The 20,655-nt window shown below is 39.5% G+C and overlaps 1 protein-coding gene across 4 annotated transcripts in view; it reads right to left on the bottom strand.

The window, feature by feature from the left end:
- The window catches only part of nectin1b (nectin cell adhesion molecule 1b), a 211,817-nt gene that overhangs the window by 148,911 nt on the left and 42,251 nt on the right, over window positions 1-20,655 (bottom strand). For all 4 annotated transcript variants that reach the window (XM_061973110.2, XM_061973111.2, XM_061973112.1 and 1 more), the window contains exons 2-3: window positions 6,080-6,451; window positions 2,502-2,801 (exon numbers count right to left, since the gene is read on the bottom strand). In XM_061973110.2, coding sequence (XP_061829094.1) covers window positions 2,502-2,801; window positions 6,080-6,451 — 672 coding nt within the window. The remainder of the gene's footprint in view (window positions 1-2,501; window positions 2,802-6,079; window positions 6,452-20,655) is intronic.

The following is a 20,655-nucleotide window of genomic DNA, read 5'->3' as shown; positions in this document are numbered from 1 at the left end:
TCTAAGCGCAGTGAAGGCGTTGAGGGGATCTGGTTTGGTGGCTGCAGGATTAGGTCTCTGCTTTTTGCAGATGATGTGGTCCTGATGGCTTCATCTGGCCAGGATCTTCAGCTCTCACTGGATCGGTTCGCAGCTGAGTGTGAAGCGACTGGGATGAGAATCAGCACCTCCAAGTACGAGTCCATGGTTCTCGCCCGGAAAAGGGTGGAGTGCCATCTCTGGGTTGGGAAGGAGATCTTGCCCCAAGTGGTTCAAGTACCTCTGAGTCTTGTTCACGAGTGAGGGAAGAGTGGATTGTGAGATCGACAGGCGGATCGGTGCGGCGTCTTCAGTAATGCGGACGCTGTATCGATCCTTTGTGGTGAAGAAGGAGCTGAGCCGGAAGACAAAGTTCTCAATTTACCGGTCGATCTACGTTCCCATCCTCATGTCCTCATGAGCTTTGGGTTATGACCGAAAGGACAAGATCACGGGTACAAGCGGCCGAAATGAGTTTCCTCCGCCGGGTAGCGGGGCTCTCCCTTAGAGATAGGGTGAGAAGCTCTGCCATCCGGGAGGAGCTCAAAGTAAAGCGGCTGCTCCTCCACATCGAGAGGAGCCAGATGAGGTGGTTCGGGCATCTGGTCAGGATGCCACCCGAACGCCTCCCTAGGGAGGTATTTAGGGCACGTCCGACCGGTAGGAGGCCACGGGGAAGACCCAGGACACGTTGGGAAAACTACGTCTCCCGGCTGGCCTGGTAACGCCTCGGGATCCTCCGGGAAGAGCTGGACGAAGTGGTTGGGAAGAGGGAAGTCTGGGCTTCCCTGCTTAGGCTGCTGCCCCCGCGACCCGACCTCGGATAAGCGGAAGAAGATGGGTGGATGGATGGATACTTCATTATTACTAGTACAACTACTAATATTACTAATATTAATACCTCATCTACTTCATTATTACTAGTACTACTACTAATATTACTAATATTAATACCAGATCTACTTCATTAGTACTAGTACTACTACTAATATTAATAACTAATCTACTTCATTATTACTAGTACTACTACTAACATTACTAATATTAATAGCTCATTTACTTCATTATTACTAGTACTACTACTAATATTAATACCTCATCTACTTCATTATTACTAGTACTACTACTAATATTACTAATATTAATACCTCATCTACTTCATTATTACTAGTAATACTACTAATATTACTCATATTAATAACTCATCTGTGCAGTACTAAGGAGCCAATAAGTGTTTCATTTAGTGTTCTAGTCAATGTGGTCACTCCACAATGTTGTGTACCTCCACATTTATTAGCTACGTGGTCCTCCACAATGTTGTGTACCTCGACATTTATTAGCTATGTGGTCCTCCACAATGTTGTGTACCTCCACATTTATTAGCTACATGGTCCTCCAGAATGTTGTGTACCCCCACATTTATTAGTTACGTTGTCCTCTACAATGTTGTGTACCTCCACATGTATTAGTAATGTGGTCCTCCACAATGTTGTGTACCTCCACATTTATTAGTTATATTGTTGTCTACAATGTTGTGTACCTACAATTTTATTAGTAATGTGGTCCTCCACAATGTTGTGTACCTCCACATGTATTAGGCATGTTGTCCTCTACAATGTTGTGTACTTACAATTGTATTAGAAATGTGGTTCTCCACAGTGTTATGTACTTCCACATTTATTAGTAATGTGGTCCTCCATAATGTTGTGTACCTCCACATTTATCAGTTATGGGGTTCCATAATGTTGTGTACCTCCACATTTATTAGTAATGTGGTCCTCCACAATGTTGTGTACCTCCAAGTTTATTAGTTATGTAGTCCTCCACAATGCTGTGTACCTCCACATTTATTAGTAATGTGGTCCTCCACAATGTTGTGTACCTCCAAGTTTATTAGTCACATGGTCCTCCACAATGTTGTGTACCTCCACATTACAACGAGCTAATGCAACATCATTTTGTTCTTATCTGTACTGTAAAGTTCAAATTTGATGACAATAAAAAGGAAGTCTAAGTCTAAGTCATTTATTAGTACTGTGGTCCTTGCATACGCTGTTAGCATAGCATACGCGGTTAGCATAGCATATGTGGTTAGCATGGCATATACTGTTAGCATCACATACACTGTTAGCATAGCATACTTATTCGCTGTTACATTGCATATGCTGTTAGCATCGCATTCGCCGTTAGCATTGCATACATCAGTAGCATGGCATACGCTGTTAGCATGGCAAACGCTGTTAGCATAGCATACACCGTTAGCATTGCATACATCAGTAGCATGGCATACGCTGTTAGCATGGCATACGCTGCTAGCATGGCATATGCGGTTAGCATGGCATACGCGGTTAGCATCAGGCGGTGCAGAACATGAAACGATGCAAGAAGGAAGAAGAAAGACTCTTACACGGCTGTTAGCATAGCATACACAGTTAGCATCAGGCGGTGCAGAACATGCAAGAAGGAAGAAGAAAGACTCTTACGCTGCACGTTGAGCACCACGCTATCGGAGAACCTCTCATTCCGGTACGTCACGATGCACGTCAGCTTCTGCTTGTGCGTCTCCCTGCCAGGCAACAGCACGTAGTTGCTGCGCACCGTCACTGTGCCGTTCTGGTTGCGGGTCTCTTGGAAGGTGGCCTCGCCCTTCAGCCGGGTGTCCCACTTGATGACGCTGGGGGGCTTCCCGTTGGCCGACACGCAGCTGGCCACCGTCATCTTGCGGCGCTGGGGCCGGGCCACGATGGTGGGCGTAGTCAGAGTCATGCGGGTCATGGGGCGAGCTGCGAGGAAAACGGGGGTTAGTCACATGGATAAAGGAGGTGCAAGGAGGGATAAACCACTCGGCTGCACACGTGGATAAAGACCATCTGAGGGAAGGTGTGAGGAGGGAGAAACCACTCGGCTGCACACGTGGATTAAAAATAGACTCTCGGGACTTTGTTGTGACCTGTTACGCCAGGTTACTCCTTCTTTTTGTTTTGTTCTGCAGTTTTTGCTTCACTTCCTGTCCTGCACTCTTATTCTGGTGGCTCTTTCTGGTGGCTCTTTTCCTGTAACCACGCCAGGTCTGTCCCTAAGCACTGATCCACAAACATGTTTTGTGTGATCATTGTGTTTTTAAATTCCAGCCTGGACCACCAGTCTTCCAAATATCTTGTCAAGTACAGATGTACTTTGTGGACGCAGTCCGCTCCACACATTTTTTGTCTTTGTTTACTTTTAGTTTGTCCAGGTAAGTCTTCCCTACCCTTCTGGGCCTGTTTCTAGCAGCACTCTGCATTTGTTGTCTTTGTTTACTTTTAGTCTGTCCAGGTATGTCTTCCCTACACTTCTGGGCCTGTTTCTAGCAACACTCTGCATTTGTTGTCTTTGTTTACTTTGGGTCTGTCCAGGTAAGTATTCCCTACACTTCTGGGCCTGTTTCTAGCAGCACTCTGCATTGGTTGTCTTTGTTTACTTTTAGTCTGTCCAAATAAGATTTCCCTACACTTCTGGGCCTTTTTCTAGCAGCACTCTGCATTTGTTGTCTTTGTTTACTTTTAGTCTGTCCAGGTAAGTCGTCCCTACACTTATGGGCATGTTTCTAGCAGCACTCTGCATTTGTTGTCTTTGTTTATTTTTAGTCTGTCCAGGTAAGCCTTCCCTACACTTCTGGGCCTGTTTCTAGCAGCACTCTGCATTTGTTGTATTTGATGTTCGTGTATTCAATTCCTTTGTTGCCTCCTCGGCGGTCTGCCTTCTGAAATCAAGATTCAAGATTCAAGATTCAAGATGATTTATTGTCAATTCTTAACATGCACAAGAAACATAAGAACTGAAAAGTTAATTGTCGGCACAGTCTCACTAAGAGCAGACGTACGTTACAGGGAGACAAGACGGGACCGCCAACGGATCAGCCATTTTTATGGCGCTCCTTAAAAAAGACAACAACAACCTTTGTCGTCCACACGACAATATTCTTAAATAACTAACATGTACAACTTCTAGAAGTACTACTGAGCACTGATTCACTAACATGTACAACTTCTAGAAGTACTACCGAGTACTGATTCACTAACATGTACAACTTCTAGAAGTACTACCGAGTACTGATTCACTAACATGTACAACTTCTAGAAGTACTACCGAGTACTGATTCACTAGCATGTACAACTTCAGTTGTACATGTTAGTGAATCAGTACTACGGAGTACGGATTCATTTCACATCAAACAGTCACTATTTCCATATCAAAAGTTAGCAGTGATGCTAATTAGTCATTTTGATAATTATAGTGAATAATGATTACATTTTATTGATGCTGTCATTAAAGTCTGTAACTGAGAATCAAGCTGCATTTTTAAAATATGTAGTGAAGCCTGCTTGTCGAGGTGGTAATATCAAGTTAATAATACTCTTCAGAAATACATTTTAATACACTGTTGTCACGTGTTCAGTATCAGTATCAGTACCACTCATGGATGATCGCAATCAGAACACCCCTATGTATTTTTATTTTTTTACAAATGTGATAACAATTAATAATATTGTTACAATGTACTACCATATTACTACTACTACTATACTATATATTATATTGAGTAATCTAAAATGTTTAAAGGTGACCATGTAGACACACATGTGTACAAGGGAGATACATGTTCTTCAAAAGGAGCCAAAGTTCCACACAAACGTCTTGTGGACCAGTTCAGTAACAAGTATAGCTAGGTTTATGGGCCTGATCCGTAACAAACTGCAATATTTATGGGCGTGTTGAGTAAAAAGTGCAGCTACGTTTCTGGGCCTGCTCAGTAAAAAGTGCATTAAGGTTTCTGGGCCTGCTCAGTAAAAAGTGCATTAAGGTTTATGTACCTGTTAAGTAAAAAGTGCATAAACCTGCTCAGTGGCCTTGTGGTTAGAGTGTCCGCCCTGAGATCGGTAGGTCGTGAGTTCAAACCCCAGCCGAGTCATACCAAAGACTATAAAAATGGGACCCATTACCTCCCTGCTTGGCACTCAGCATCAAGGGTTGGAATTGTGGGTTAAATCACCAAAATGGTTCCCGGGGGCGGCCATCGCTGCTGCTCACTGCTCCTCTCACCTCCCAGGGGGTGAACAAGGGGATGTGTCAAATGCAGAGGACACATTTCACCACACCTAGTGTGTGTGTGACAATCATTGGCACTTTAACTTTACATTAACTTAAGGTTTCTGAACCTGCTCAGTAAAAAGCAGCAAGTTTTATGGACCTGTTAAGTAAAAAGTAAAGCAAAGTTTCTGGGCCTGCTCAGTAAAAAGTGCATTAAGGTTTCTGGACCTGTTAAGTAAAAAGTATATTAAGGTTTCTGGGCCTGCTCAGTAAAAAGTGTATTAAGGTTTCTGGACCTGTTGAGTAAAAAGTGAAGCAAGGTTTCTGGGCCTGCTCAGTAAAAAGTGTATTAAGGTTGCTAGGTCTGTTGAGTAAAAAGTGAGGCAACATTTCTGGGCCTGCTCAGTAAAAAAAAGTGAAATGAGGTTTCTGGGCCTGCTTAGTAAAAAGTGCAGCAAGGTTTCTAGGCATGTTGGGTAAAAAAGTGTATCAACGTTTATGGACCTGCTCAGTAAAACTGCATTAAGGTTTCTGGACCTGTTGAGTAAAAATTGAAGCAAGGTTTCTGGGCCTGCTCATTAAAAAGTGCATTAAGGTTGCTGGGATTGTTGAGTAAAAAGTGATGTAAGGTTTCTGGGCCTGCTTAGTAAAAAGTGCAGCAAGGTTTCTAGGCATGTTGGGTAAAAAAGTACATCAACGTTTATGGACCTGCTCAGTAAAACTGCATTAAGGTTTCTGGACCTGTTGAGTAAAAAGTGAAGCAAGGTTTCTGGGTCTGCTCAGTAAAAATTGCATTAAGGTTGCTGGGCCTGTTAAGTAAAAAGTGATGCAAGGTTTCTGGGCCTGCTCAGAAGGAAAAAAAAGTGGAATGAGGTTTCTGTGCCTGCTTAGTAAAAAGTGCAATGTTTATGGGCCTGCTCAGTAATAAGTGCAGCAATGTGTCTAGGCCTGTTGAGTAAAAAGTGCAGCATCGTGTGTGGAAGCTTCTTACCAAAGACGGTAAGGTTGACCATGTTCTCGCGGTTGCCAGCAGGAAAGGTGGTGTACTCGCAGATGTAGGTTGCCTCGTCGTACAACTGCAGGTTGTTGAAGACGATGGTGGTGTCCTCCAGCGACGGCGTGCGGTGACGAACCGCCGCTTGCTTGAAGCTGACGCGCTCCTTGAAGGGCGGCAGGACGGACACGCCCAGGGCGGGGTTGGCGATGGCCACGTTCTGCTTGCTTCCATTCAGCAGCTTCTGCCAGGTCACCTGCGAGATCTTCACTGGCGGGTTGCTGTTGATGAAGATGCAGCGAAGTTCCACCTGAGAGCCCACGAAGCCCGACTTCCCCGAGTCCATCTGCACCATCTGAGCGCTGACGTCTGCGGGAGAGAAACATCCATTATGACCACGGTCACACCAAAACATCTTTTATGACCACGGTCACACCAAAACATCCTTTATGACCACGGTCACACCAAAACATCCTTTATGACCATGGTCACACCAAAACATCCTTTATGACCACGGTCACACCAAAACATCCTTAAGGACCACGGTCACACCAAAACATCCTTTATGACCACGGTCACACCAAAACATCCTTTATGACCACGGTCACACCAAAACAGGCTTTATGACCACGGTCACACCAAAACATCCTTAAGGACCACGGTCACACCAAAACATCCTTTATGACCACGGTCACACCAAAACATCCTTTATGACCACGGTCACACCAAAACATCCTTTATGACCACAGTCACACCAAATGACCACAGTCACAACAAAACATCCTTTATGACCACGTTCACACCAAAACATCCTTTATGACCACGGTCACACCAAAACATGGTTTGTGACCACGGTCACACCAAAACATGCTTTATGACCACGGTCACAGCAAAACATGCTTTATGACCATGGTCACACCAAAACATACTTTATGACCACGGTCACACCAAAACATGCCTTATGACCACAGTCACACCAAAACATGATTTATGACCACGGTCACACCAAAACATCCTTTATGACCACGGTCACACCAAAACAGGCTTTATGACCATGGTCACACCAAAACATGCTTTATGACCACGGTCACACCAAAAAATCCTTTATGACCACGGCCACACCCAAACATGCCAAACAAACACAACGTAGCCAAACAAACACTACCGCCCATCCCCCACAGTCTAAACAAGAAAAGTGTGTGAGAGGTTTCAATGCTACGCCACAAAACAAATGTATAAGGCCACAACACAAACATGGTATTTGTGATGTCATCTGGGGAACTACTTGCTGTTTCTCTGTCACAATGACAATGGCATGTCATGGCTGTCTTGAATTTCCAATCATTTCTACAACTCTGTGATAGAGTGATTGGAGCACATACTTTTTGGTCACAAAAAACATTCATAAAGTTTGCTTATTTTATGAATTTATTATAAAAAAAAATCTGCTGGGTCAAAAGTATACATACAGCAATGTTAATATTTGCTTACCTCCAAATTATTCAGGCCAAGCTAAAATCATCAGCCCCGGAGGTTGGGTCTTGAGCGCAGTTGGGTGTTCCGACAGGACAATGACCCCAAACGCGGGCTGGGTGATATATCGATATACTCTATATATCGCGGGTTTGTCTCTGTGCGATATAGAAAATGACTATATCGTGATATTCGAGTATACGTTCTCACGCAGTTGCTTTTAGCTGCGGGGCATTAAACTGCATGCGTTTCTCACTCTTTCCTGTCTCTCCATCTCACAGAGACTTTAAAACAAGCGCACCTTCTTACAAACCCCGTTTCCATATAAGTTGGGAAATTGTGTTAGATGTAAATATAAACGGAATGCAATGATTTGCGAATCTTTTTCAACCCATATTCAATTGGATGCACTACAAAGACAAGATATTTGATGTTCAAACTCATAAACTTTTTTTTTTTTTTTTGCAAATAATAATTTACTTAGAATTTCATGGCTGCAACACTTGCCAAAGTAGTTGGGAAAGGGCATGTTCACCACTGTGTTACATGGCCTTTCCTTTTAACAACACTCAGTAAATGTTTGGGAACTGAGGAGACACATTTTTTAAGCTTCTCAGGTGGAATTCTTTCCCATTCTTGCTTGATGTACAGCTTAAGTTGTTCAACAGTCCGGGGGTCTCCGTTGTGGTATTTTAGGCTTCATAATGTGCCACACATTTTCAATGGGAGACAGGTTTGGGCTACAGGCAGGCCAGTCTAGTACCTGCACTCTTTTACTATGAAGCCACGTTGATGTAACACGTGGCTTGGCATTGTCTTGCTGAAATAAGCAGGGGCGTCCATGGTAACGTTGCTTGGATGGCAACATATGTTGCTCCAAAACCTGTATGTACCTTTCAGCATTAATGGCGCCTTCACAGATGTGTAAGTACCCATGTCTTGGGCACTAATACACCCCCATACCATCACAGATGCTGGCTTTTCAACTTTGCGCCTATAACAATCCGGATGGTTCTTCTCCTCTTTGGTCCGGAGGACACGACGTCCACAGTTTCCAAAAACAATTTGAAATGTGGACTCGTCAGACCACAGAACACTTTTCCACTTTGTATCAGTCCATCTTAGATGAGCTCAGGCCCAGCGAAGCCGACGGAGTTTCTGGGTGTTGTTGATAAACGGTTTTCGCCTTGCATAGGAGAGTTTTAACTTGCACTTAGACATGTAGCGACCAACTGCAGTTACTGACAGTGGGTTTCTGAAGTGTTCCTGGACCCATGTGGTTATATCCTTTATACATTGATGTCGCTTGTTGATGCAGTACAGCCTGAGGGATCGAAGGTCACGGGCTTAGCTGCTTACGTGCAGTGATTTCTCCAGATTCTCTGAACCCTTTGATGATAGTACGGACCGCAGATGGTTAAATCCATAAATTCCTTGCAATAGCTGGTTGAGAAAGGTTTTTCTTAAACTGTTCAAAAATTTGCTCATGCATTTGTTGACAAAGTGGTGACCCTCACCCCATCCTTGTTTGTGAATGACTGAGCATTTCATGGAATCTACTTTTATACCCAATAATGGCACCCACCTGTTCCCAATGTACCTGTTCACCTGTGGGATTTTCAAAATAAGTGTTTGATGAGCATTCTTCAACTTTACCAGTATTTATTGCCACCTTTCCCAACTTTTTTGTCACGTGTTGTTGGCATCAAATTCTAAAGTTAATGATTATTTGCACAAAAAAAAAAATTGTATCAGTTTGAACATCAAATATGTTGTCTTTGTAGCATATTCAACTGAATATGGGTTGAAAATGATTTGCAAATCATTGTATTCCGTTTATATTTACATCTAACACAATTTCCCAACTCATATGGAAACGGGGTTTGTACATTCTGGGTGTCTCATTCAGTAAAAAAAAATTGAAATTCCATTCCTTTTTTTAAGGCGGTCTGTCATAACGTTTTTAGCATTCAGACATTATTCAGAAGATAAAACACTGAATATTGACAACATATGAACGTCACACCCCCTGTGTGACGTTCATATGTTGTCACTATTCAGTAAATATTTTTATGTGACACGTATTGAAAATATCTTGTGTGTCATCTTATAGCTTCTTTTAAAATGTCTCTGACAATCTTGCACTTTCTGTTTTGGAAATGACATGAATGCTTGTGCCACTGCTTAATAACTGTTTAATAAATACAGTTTTGCTAAATTGCCTTAGTTGTAATTTCCCTCTCTGCATGAAAGTTTAAAATGAGCATATATTAATGCAGTATGAACAAGAATGTTTTAATGTAGACACATAGAATCATCATACTGCTGTGATTATATGTATCAAGTGTTCATTTAAGGCTAAGGCAAAATATCGAGATATATATTGTGTATCGCGATATGGCCTAAAAATATTGAGATATTTAAAAAAGGCCATATCGCCCAGCCCTACCCCAAACACACCTCAAAAGTGGTAAAGGAATGGCTAAATCAGGCTAGAATGAAGGTTTTAGAATGGCCTTCCCAAAGTCCTGACTTAAACATGTGGACAATGCTGAAAAAACAAGTCCATGTCAGAAAAGCAACACATTTAGCTGAACTGCACCAATTTTGTGGTCAAAAATTCAAGCAGAAGCTTGTGGATGGCTACCAAAAGCGCCTTATTGCAGTGAAACTTGCCAAGGGACATGTAAGCAAATATTAACAATGCTGTATGTATACTTTTGACCCAACAGATTTGCTCACAATTTCAGTAGACCCATAATAAATTCATAAAAGACGCAAACTTCATGAATGTTGTTTGTGACCAACAAGTATGTGCTCCAATAACTCTATCACAAAAAAATAAGAGTTGTAGAAATTATTGGAAACTCAAGACAGCCATGACATGATGTTCTTTACAAGTGTATGTACACTTTTGACCACCACTGTATGTGTGTGTGTGTGTGTGTGTGTGTGTGTGTGTGTGTGTGTGTGTGTGTGTGTGTGTGTGTGCGTGCGTGCGTGCGTGCGTGCGTGCGTGCGTGCAGATCAGCCGCATGGTTGATTAAAGCCAGATGAATGAATATGTGATCAAAGTCCACAGGGAATTCCACTCATGCCCACACATATTTGTTACAACAACATATTTGTTACAACGACATTGTTGTTACAACAACATATTTCTTGCAAAAACACATTTGTTACAACAACACATTTGTTACAACAACATATTTGTTACAACAACATTGTTGTTACAACATATTTGTTACAACAACACATTTGTTACAACAACATATTTGTTACAACAACATTGTTGTTACAACATATTTGTTACAACAACATATTTGTTACAACATATTTGTTACAACATAATTGTTGTTACAACAACACATTTGTTACAACAACATACGTGTTACAACAACACATTTGTTACAACAACATTGTTACAACAACATTTGTTGCAACAACATATCTATTGCAACAACATATTTGTTACAACAACATATTTGTTTCAACAACATATTTGTTGCAACAACATATCTATTGCAACAACATATTTGTTACAACAACATTGTTTTTACAACAACATATTTGTTGCAACAACACATTTGTTACAATAACATATTTGTTACAACAACATTGTTACAACATATTTGTTACAAAAACATAATTGTTACAACATAATTGTTGTTACAACAACACATTTGTTACAACAACATACGTGTTACAACAACACATTTGTTACAACAACATTGTTACAACAACATATTTGTTTCAACAACATATTTGTTACAACAACATATTTGTTTCAACAACATATTTGTTGCAACAACACATTTGTTACAACAACATATTTGTTACAACAGCATTGTTGTTACAACATATTTGTTACAACAACATATTTGTTACAACATATTTGTTACAACATAATTGTTGTTACAACAACACATTTGTTACAACAACATACGTGTTACAACAACACATTTGTTACAACAACATTGTTACAACAACATATTTGTTTCAACAACATATTTGTTGCAACAACATATCTATTGCAACAACATATTTGTTACAACAACATATTTGTTTCAACAACATATTTGTTGCAACAACATATCTATTGCAACAACATATTTGTTACAACAACATTGTTTTTACAACAACATATTTGTTGCAACAACACATTTGTTACAATAACATATTTGTTACAACAACATTGTTACAACATATTTGTTACAACATATTTGTTACAAAAACATAATTGTTACAACATAATTGTTGTTACAACAACACATTTGTTACAACAACATACGTGTTACAACAACACATTTGTTACAACAACATTGTTACAACAACATATTTGTTTCAACAACATATTTGTTGCAACAACATATCTATTGCAACAACATATTTGTTACAACAACATATTTGTTTCAACAACATATTTGTTGCAACAACACATTTGTTACAACAACATATTTGTTACAACAGCATTGTTGTTACAACATATTTGTTACAACAACATATTTGTTACAACATATTTGTTACAACATAATTGTTGTTACAACAACACATTTGTTACAACAACATACGTGTTACAACAACACATTTGTTACAACAACATTGTTACAACAACATATTTGTTTCAACAACATATTTGTTGCAACAACATATTTATTGCAACAACATATTTGTTACAACAACATATTTGTTTCAACAACATATTTGTTGCAACAACATATCTATTGCAACAACATATTTGTTACAACAACATTGTTTTTACAACAACATATTTGTTGCAACAACACATTTGTTACAATAACATATTTGTTACAACAACATTGTTACAACAACATTGTTACAACATATTTGTTACAAAAACATAATTGTTACAACATAATTGTTGTTACAACAACACATTTGTTACAACAACATACGTGTTACAACAACACATTTGTTACAACAACATTGTTACAACAACATATTTGTTTCAACAACATATTTGTTGCAACAACATATCTATTGCAACAACATATTTGTTACAACAACATATTTGTTTCAACAACATATTTGTTGCAACAACATATCTATTGCAACAACATATTTGTTACAACAACATTGTTTTTACAACAACATATTTGTTGCAACAACACATTTGTTACAATAACATATTTGTTACAACAACATTGTTACAACATATTTGTTACAAAAACATAATTGTTACAACATAATTGTTGTTACAACAACACATTTGTTACAACAACACATTTGTTACAACAACACATTTGTTACAACAACATTGTTACAACACCATTGTTGTTACAACAACCCATTTGTTACAACATAATATTTGTTGCAACAACACATTTGTTACAACAACATATTTGTTACAACAACATTGTTGTTACATCAACATATTTGTTGCAACAACATATTTGTTGCAACAACACATTTGTTACAACAACATATTTGTTACAACAACATTGTTGTTACAACAACATTGTTGTTACAACAACATTGTTGTTATAACAACATATTTGTTGCAACAACACATTTGTTACAACATATTTGTTACACCAACATAGTTGTTACAACAACATATGTGTTACAACAACACATTTGTTACAACATATTTGTTACAACAACACATGTTACAACAACAAATGTGTTACAACAACATATGTGGTACAACAATATATGTGTTACAACAACATATGTGTTACAACAACATATGTGTTACAACAGCATATGTCTTACAACAATATATGTGTTACAACTACATATGTGTTACAACAACATATGTGTTACAACAACATATGTGTTACAACAACATGTGTTACAACAACATAAATATGCAGCAATGTTGAAGATATGTGAAACAATCATCAAGAATGTTCAAGTGTAGTTGACATAAACAGGAAATGATATCAATAACTCCTCCAGCTATCGACTCACTCTGAAGTATGTTAGCAACCCACATCTGCACACATGTGAAAGTGTAAATAAACACCATCATAAGTAAACAACTTTATATTATATAATACCTTTGATGGAACTCATGACTAATATAAGTACTATGAGTATCATGAGTATTATGAGTATTATGAGTCCAGTGTCACACACACACACACACACACACACACACACACACACACACATACACACACAGACACACAGGCACACACACACACACACACACACACACACACACACACACAAACATAGACACACACACAATCACTAACACACACACATGTACACACACACACACACACACACACACGCACGCACACACACACACACACACACACACACACACACACACACACACACACACACACACACACACACACACACACACACACACACACACACAAAAAGTGGTCAGCCCAACTCAGTTTTCATGTGTGTCTTGATCATAAATCTCGGTGGTTCTAGGCAGAACTCCAAGGCCGAGCTGCAGTGTTTCCTAACCCAGAACCACAACCGCAGTCTGGCTCAGTGAGGCCAGTCAGGTTCCATGTTCCACACACACACCAACTAATGTTCCACACACACATGAACTAATGTTCCACACACACATGATCTAATGTTCCACACACACACCAACTAATGTTCCACACACACATGAACTAATGTTCTACACACACACCAACTAATGTTCCACAGACACATGAACTAATGTTCCACACACACACACCAACTAATGTTCCACACACACATGAACTAATGTTCCACACACACACCAACTAATGTTCCACACACACATAAACTAATGTTCACACACACACCAACTAATGTACCACAAACCCACACACATCAACTAATGTACCACACACACACATCAACTAATGTTCCACACACACATCAACTAATGTTCCACACACACACCAATTAGTGGTCCACACACACACCAACTAATGGTCCACACTGGATTGTGATGTATCATGTTGTATGCTTGCATGTTTGAAATAAACTCAAACTCAACTAAACACACACACCAACTCATGTTCCACACACACATCAACTAATGTTCCACACACACACATCAACTAATGTTCCACACACACATCAACTAATGTTCCACATACACATCAACTAATGTTCCACACACACACCAACTAGTGTTCCACACACACACCAACTATTGTTCCACACACACACCAACTCATGTTCCACACACACATCAACTAATGTTCCACACACGCACCAACTAATGTTCCACACACACACCAACTAATCATTAGTTGGTGTGTGTGTGGAACATTAGTTGATGTGTGTGTGGAACATTAGCTGACGTGTGTGTGGAACATGAGTTGATGTGTATGTGGAACATTAGTTGGTGATTTAGGGCTATATAAATAAACATTGATTGATTGATTGATTGATGTGTGTGTGGAACATTAGTTACTAATGTTACTAATGTTCCACACACACACCAACTAATGTTCCACACACATCAACTAATGTTCCACACACATATCAACTAGTATTCCACACACACACACACCAACTAATGTTTCACACACACACATCAACTAATGTTCCAAACACACATCAACTAATGTTCCACACACACACCAACTAATGTTCCACACACACACACACACCAATTAATGTTCCACACACACATCAACTAATGTTCCACAAACACATCAACTAATGTTCCACACACACACCAACTAATGTTCCAAACACACATCAACTAATGTTCCACAAACACATCAACTAATGTTCCACACACACATCAACTAATGTTCCACACACACACACACACACACACACACACACACACACACACACACACACACACACACACATCAACTAATGTTCCACACTAAGGCTGCAGCTAAAGATTATTTTTCTATCGATTAATCTATAGATTATTTTTTTCGATTAATCGGTTAATCTATAGATTATTTTTTTCGATTAATCTATAGATTATTTTTCCTTTTACCGATTATTTTTTTATTTAAAATGAAGATGAAAAAATAATTTTAGGCCAGTTTTTTCAAAACGCATGACTTATTTACAAAAAAAAAAGTATGGCCACTCAGTCAACATTGACAACAACATGACAAAATATTCTGTAACAATGTAAACATTTAAAACTTTTAACATTTAACAAAATTAAAAGTAGCTTATTTGCTTTTTAATGTGGAAATATAAAAGTAAACATCCAGTGCAAATCTTAATATTCTGCAATAGTATAAGCATTTCAAAAGTAAAAGTATTGCTTATTTTGCTTTAAAATGTACAAAAATAAAGATAAACATCCAATACAAAAAAGTGCAAAACGAAATATTCTGTAACAGTGTAAACATTTCAACAAAAGTAAAATTATTGCTTATTTTGCTTAATAACACAACAATGATAGTATGATTAAAGTGAAAGTTAATTGTTGGTTTGTACATAGTATATGTAACTGTTAATGTTGTAAAAGGTATTTGCACAACTAATTAATGTTAGCGTCTTTGTAAACACTGAACAGGCACGCCAAACGCGCCTCTCAGAGCGAAACGGTGTTTTAGTTTATGAATTTATAACGCAGATACAAATGACACATTCATGTTTTTGTGTAATGATGACAACGTATACTCACGCGGACGATTGACTAGTTGATGGTGATGGCAAGAACGTTGTCGGGTGTTTTCTTTTCAAATGTTCCTTCATAGCCGTTGCGCTGCTATGATAGGCCATTTCCGCTCGACACAGTGTGCATACAACAACTGTCAAGTGTTTTGCTTTTTTCGCTGTGCTTATCCCACACTTGAAGGGATGTACCAATGCTAAATGTGGCTTCTGGATTTCACTCAGACCAGACCGTAGTTACTTTTTCCTTTTATTTTTCTTTAGTTTGCAACAGTTTTTCCAACGAAGAAACAGCTTCTTTTTTCTTCTTTAGTCTTTTTAGCAGTCTTTAGCAGTGTTAGTAGACTTTAGTAGACTTTAGTTTCTTTAGCTGTCATTAGCTGTCTTTAGTAGCCTTTAGTAGCCTTTAGCTTCTTTAGTAGGTGAAAAACCTTTAGACAAAACACCACAAGATTAACATGCTGTAAAAAATCAATCAATTATCAATCCCATAATTTACAATTATTAATTAGGCAATCAAACTCTTAACCATTAAACAAGTGCAAGAAAATGGACACATCTTTTCCCTTTAAGTTAAAACAGATTTTAAATAAATTGTCTCAACATAAATTCACCAAGATACATATAAAATACATTTAAACCCAGAAACACAATAGATAAATGCAGCAGAAAACCCAATATGCAAATACATGAATACCTAACCAATTAACCACCTATTTAGATACATATTTAAAATCCATATTCAATATAAATATATTATTAAATTAGCAGTGAAACACTCAATCTTAAACGCTGTCTACTGGTAGAAAAACGCCCCTTTTTCTATGCCCTTTACCAGCAGCCAATGATCCAACACAGTTAAATCCAACACTTTAAGTTGAGCGACTTCACCCTCCTGATGAAGCAAACTGCTCCAACATTTATCAAACTAAGCAAAGAATATCAACACTTCCTTACTAAACAACAGTTACACAAAACACCGCAGTTACACCCCCCCGCACCCCCATCTCACCAGCGCAACAGGTGCGCCACACCCACAAAGAGAAGTAAAGTGCAATCTTACCGGCTGTCCGTTCAGCTATTGGTTTTGGTACACTTTTGGCACAACTCTGGGTTTTCTGTAACGAACTAAGCCTTTTTCCACTCTGCGCTGGCGTCTTTTGTACTCCTTGATTTGACACAGTGGTCTAATTACCGGGCTCGCGCACCAGCAGATGAGACGGGAGCGCCCCGCGTTATACCTGCGCGTGAACGTAAACTGATCGGTTCTGATCATATAAGCCGACTGGCCGAAATAATGCCGAATTATATACATTTCCTGGGGTTGCCTAGGTGAATAGGGATGCAGATGTGCTCTAAGATAAAATATAATTTTATTAAGTGGGGTTTGGCTGGTTGCTCAGCAGCCACGGTTGCGAGCTCGCGCATCAGCTGACGAGACAGCTGTTCGCCGCTACAACATTATTAGGCCGTTTATTGAAATACTCCCACACGTTTGACGACTTTTGGCGTGCTTTTTTCCCCTCGCTCGCACCACTCGCATCGTCTGCTTTGCGCTGCGCCATGACGGTAGTGTGACGTAAATATGCGACGCATCGACGCACAAAAACAGCGTCGGCGTATTTACGTAACCGATGACGTCGACTACGTCGACGCGTCGTTTCAGCCTTATTCCACACACACATCAACTAATGTTCCACACACACACACACATCAGCTAATGTACCACACACACACATCAACTAATTTTCCACACACACACCAACTAATGTTCCACACACACATCAATTAATGTTCCACACACACACCAACTAATGTTCCACACACACATCAACTAATGTTCCACACACACCAACTAATGTTCCACACAGACATCAACTAATGTTCCACACACACATCATCTAATGTTCCACACACACACATCAACTAATGTTCCACACACACACCAACTAATGTTCCACACACACACACCAACTAATGTTCCACAAACACATCAACTAATGTTCCACACACACACATCAACTAATTTTCCACACACACATCAACTAATTTTCCACACACACACCAACTAATGTTCCACACACACATCAACTAATGTTGCACACACACATCAACTAATGTTCCACACACACTCCAACTAATGTTTTATACACACATTAACTAATGTTCCACACACACACCAACTAGTGGTCCACACACACACCAACTAATGATCCACACATACACCAACTCCTGTTCCACACACAAATCAACTAATGTTCCACATACACATCAACTAATGTTCCACACACATACCAACTAATGTTCCACACACACACACCAACTAATGTTCCACACACACATCAACTAATGTTCCACACACACTCCAACTAATGTTCTATACACACATTAACTAATGTTCCACACACACACCAACTAGTGGTCCACACACACACACCAACTAATGATCCACACATACACCAACTCCTGTTCCACACACAAATCAACTAATGTTCCACATACACATCAACTAATGTTCCACACACATACCAACTAATATTCCACACACACACACCAACTAATGTTCCACACACACACCAACTAATGTTCCACACACATCAACTAATGTTCCACACACACACATAAACTAATGTTCCACACACATATCAACTAATGTTCGACACACACCAACTAATGTTCTACACACACACCAACTAATGTTCCACACACACACTAACTAATGTTCCACACACACATCAACTAATGTTCCACAAACACATCAACTAATGTTCCACACACACATCAACTAATGTTCCACGCACACACATCAACTAATTTTCCACACACACATCAACTAATGTTCCACACACACATCAGCTAATGTTCCACACACACATCAACTAATGTTCCACACACACTCAACTAATGTTCCACAAACATATCAATGAATTTCCAAAGACACATCAACTAATGTTCCACACACACACACACACACACACACACACACACACACACACACACACACACACACACACACACACACACACACACATCAAATAATTTCACACACACACATCAACTAATGTTCCACACCCAAATCAACTAATGTTCCACACACACATCAACTATTGTTCCACACACACATCCACTAATGTTCCACACACACATCAACTAATGTTCCAGACACACACATCAACTAATGTTCCACACACACATCAACTAATGTTCCACACACACACATCAACTAATATTCCACACACACACCAACTAATGTTCCACACACACACCAACTAATGTTCCACAAACACATCAACTAATGTTCCACACACACACATCAACTAATTTTCCACACACACATCAACTAATTTTCCACACACACATCAACTAATGTTGCACACACATACCAACTAATGTTCCACACACACACACCAACTAATGTTCCACACACACACCAACTAATGTTCCACACACACACACCAACTAATGTTCCACACACACATCAACTAATGTTCCACACACACACCAACTAATGTTCCACACACACACCAACTAATGTTCCACACACACACCAACTAATGTTCCACAAACACATCAACTAATGTTCCACACACACATCAACTAATGTTCCACACACACACATCAACTAATGTTCCACACACACACATCAACTAATATTCCACACACACACACACCAACTAATGTTCCACACACACACACGTCAACTAATGTTCCACACACACATCAACTAATGTTCCACACACACATCAACTAATGTTCCACACACACATCAACTAATGTTCCACACACACACACTAACTAATGTTCCACACACACACCAACTAATGTTCCACACACACACACACACCATTTAGTGTTCCACTAATCCCACCATAGAGTGTGACATAGTGCATTTGGTGAAGATGTATTCAAATGAAGCCGGCACACAAAAGCTCACAGATGCCTGCAAGATGATTAGTGGAGTGGTTAGCTCGGTGGTTAGCGTGGTGGTCTGGGTTCCTGGCGTCTGCATGCTTGGTTACATGTCACACAAGAGTGGCGCCAGCAGACCTGCGCTGATGACGTGTGACTTGGAAGAAGAAGAAGAAGAAGAAGAAAGAAAAAGAAAAAGAAAAAGAAGAAGAAGAAGAAGAAGAAGAAGAAGAAGAAGAAGGAAAAGAAAAAGAAGGACAAGGAGAAGGAGAAGAAGACAAAGAAGAAGAAGGAAAAGAAGAAGAAGACAAAGAAGAAGAAGAATAAGAAGAAAAATAAGAAAAAAAAGAAAAGAAGAAGAAAAAGGAAAAGAAGAAGAAGAAGAAGAAGAAGAAGAAGAAGAAGAAGAAGAAGAAGAAGAAGAGGGAAAAGGTGCTAAGTGATTGCGCAAGATGCCAGCTGTGACCAATCACATGATCCAGAGGGCGGTGAGGAGGCGGAGTCTTAGTGGGTGTTCTGAAGTCAAAAGAACAGGAAATGAAGTCATAACTTATTGTTCCTTTAATGGAGGATCTGCTGAGGACACCTGAGGGATGGCACTCGCTTCACCTGAGGGATGG

Source organism: Nerophis lumbriciformis, linkage group LG17, assembly GCF_033978685.3.
Source record: "Nerophis lumbriciformis linkage group LG17, RoL_Nlum_v2.1, whole genome shotgun sequence".
Classification (NCBI taxonomy): Eukaryota; Metazoa; Chordata; class Actinopteri; order Syngnathiformes; family Syngnathidae; genus Nerophis; species Nerophis lumbriciformis.
This window is presented reverse-complemented; position numbering and strand designations above follow the sequence as displayed.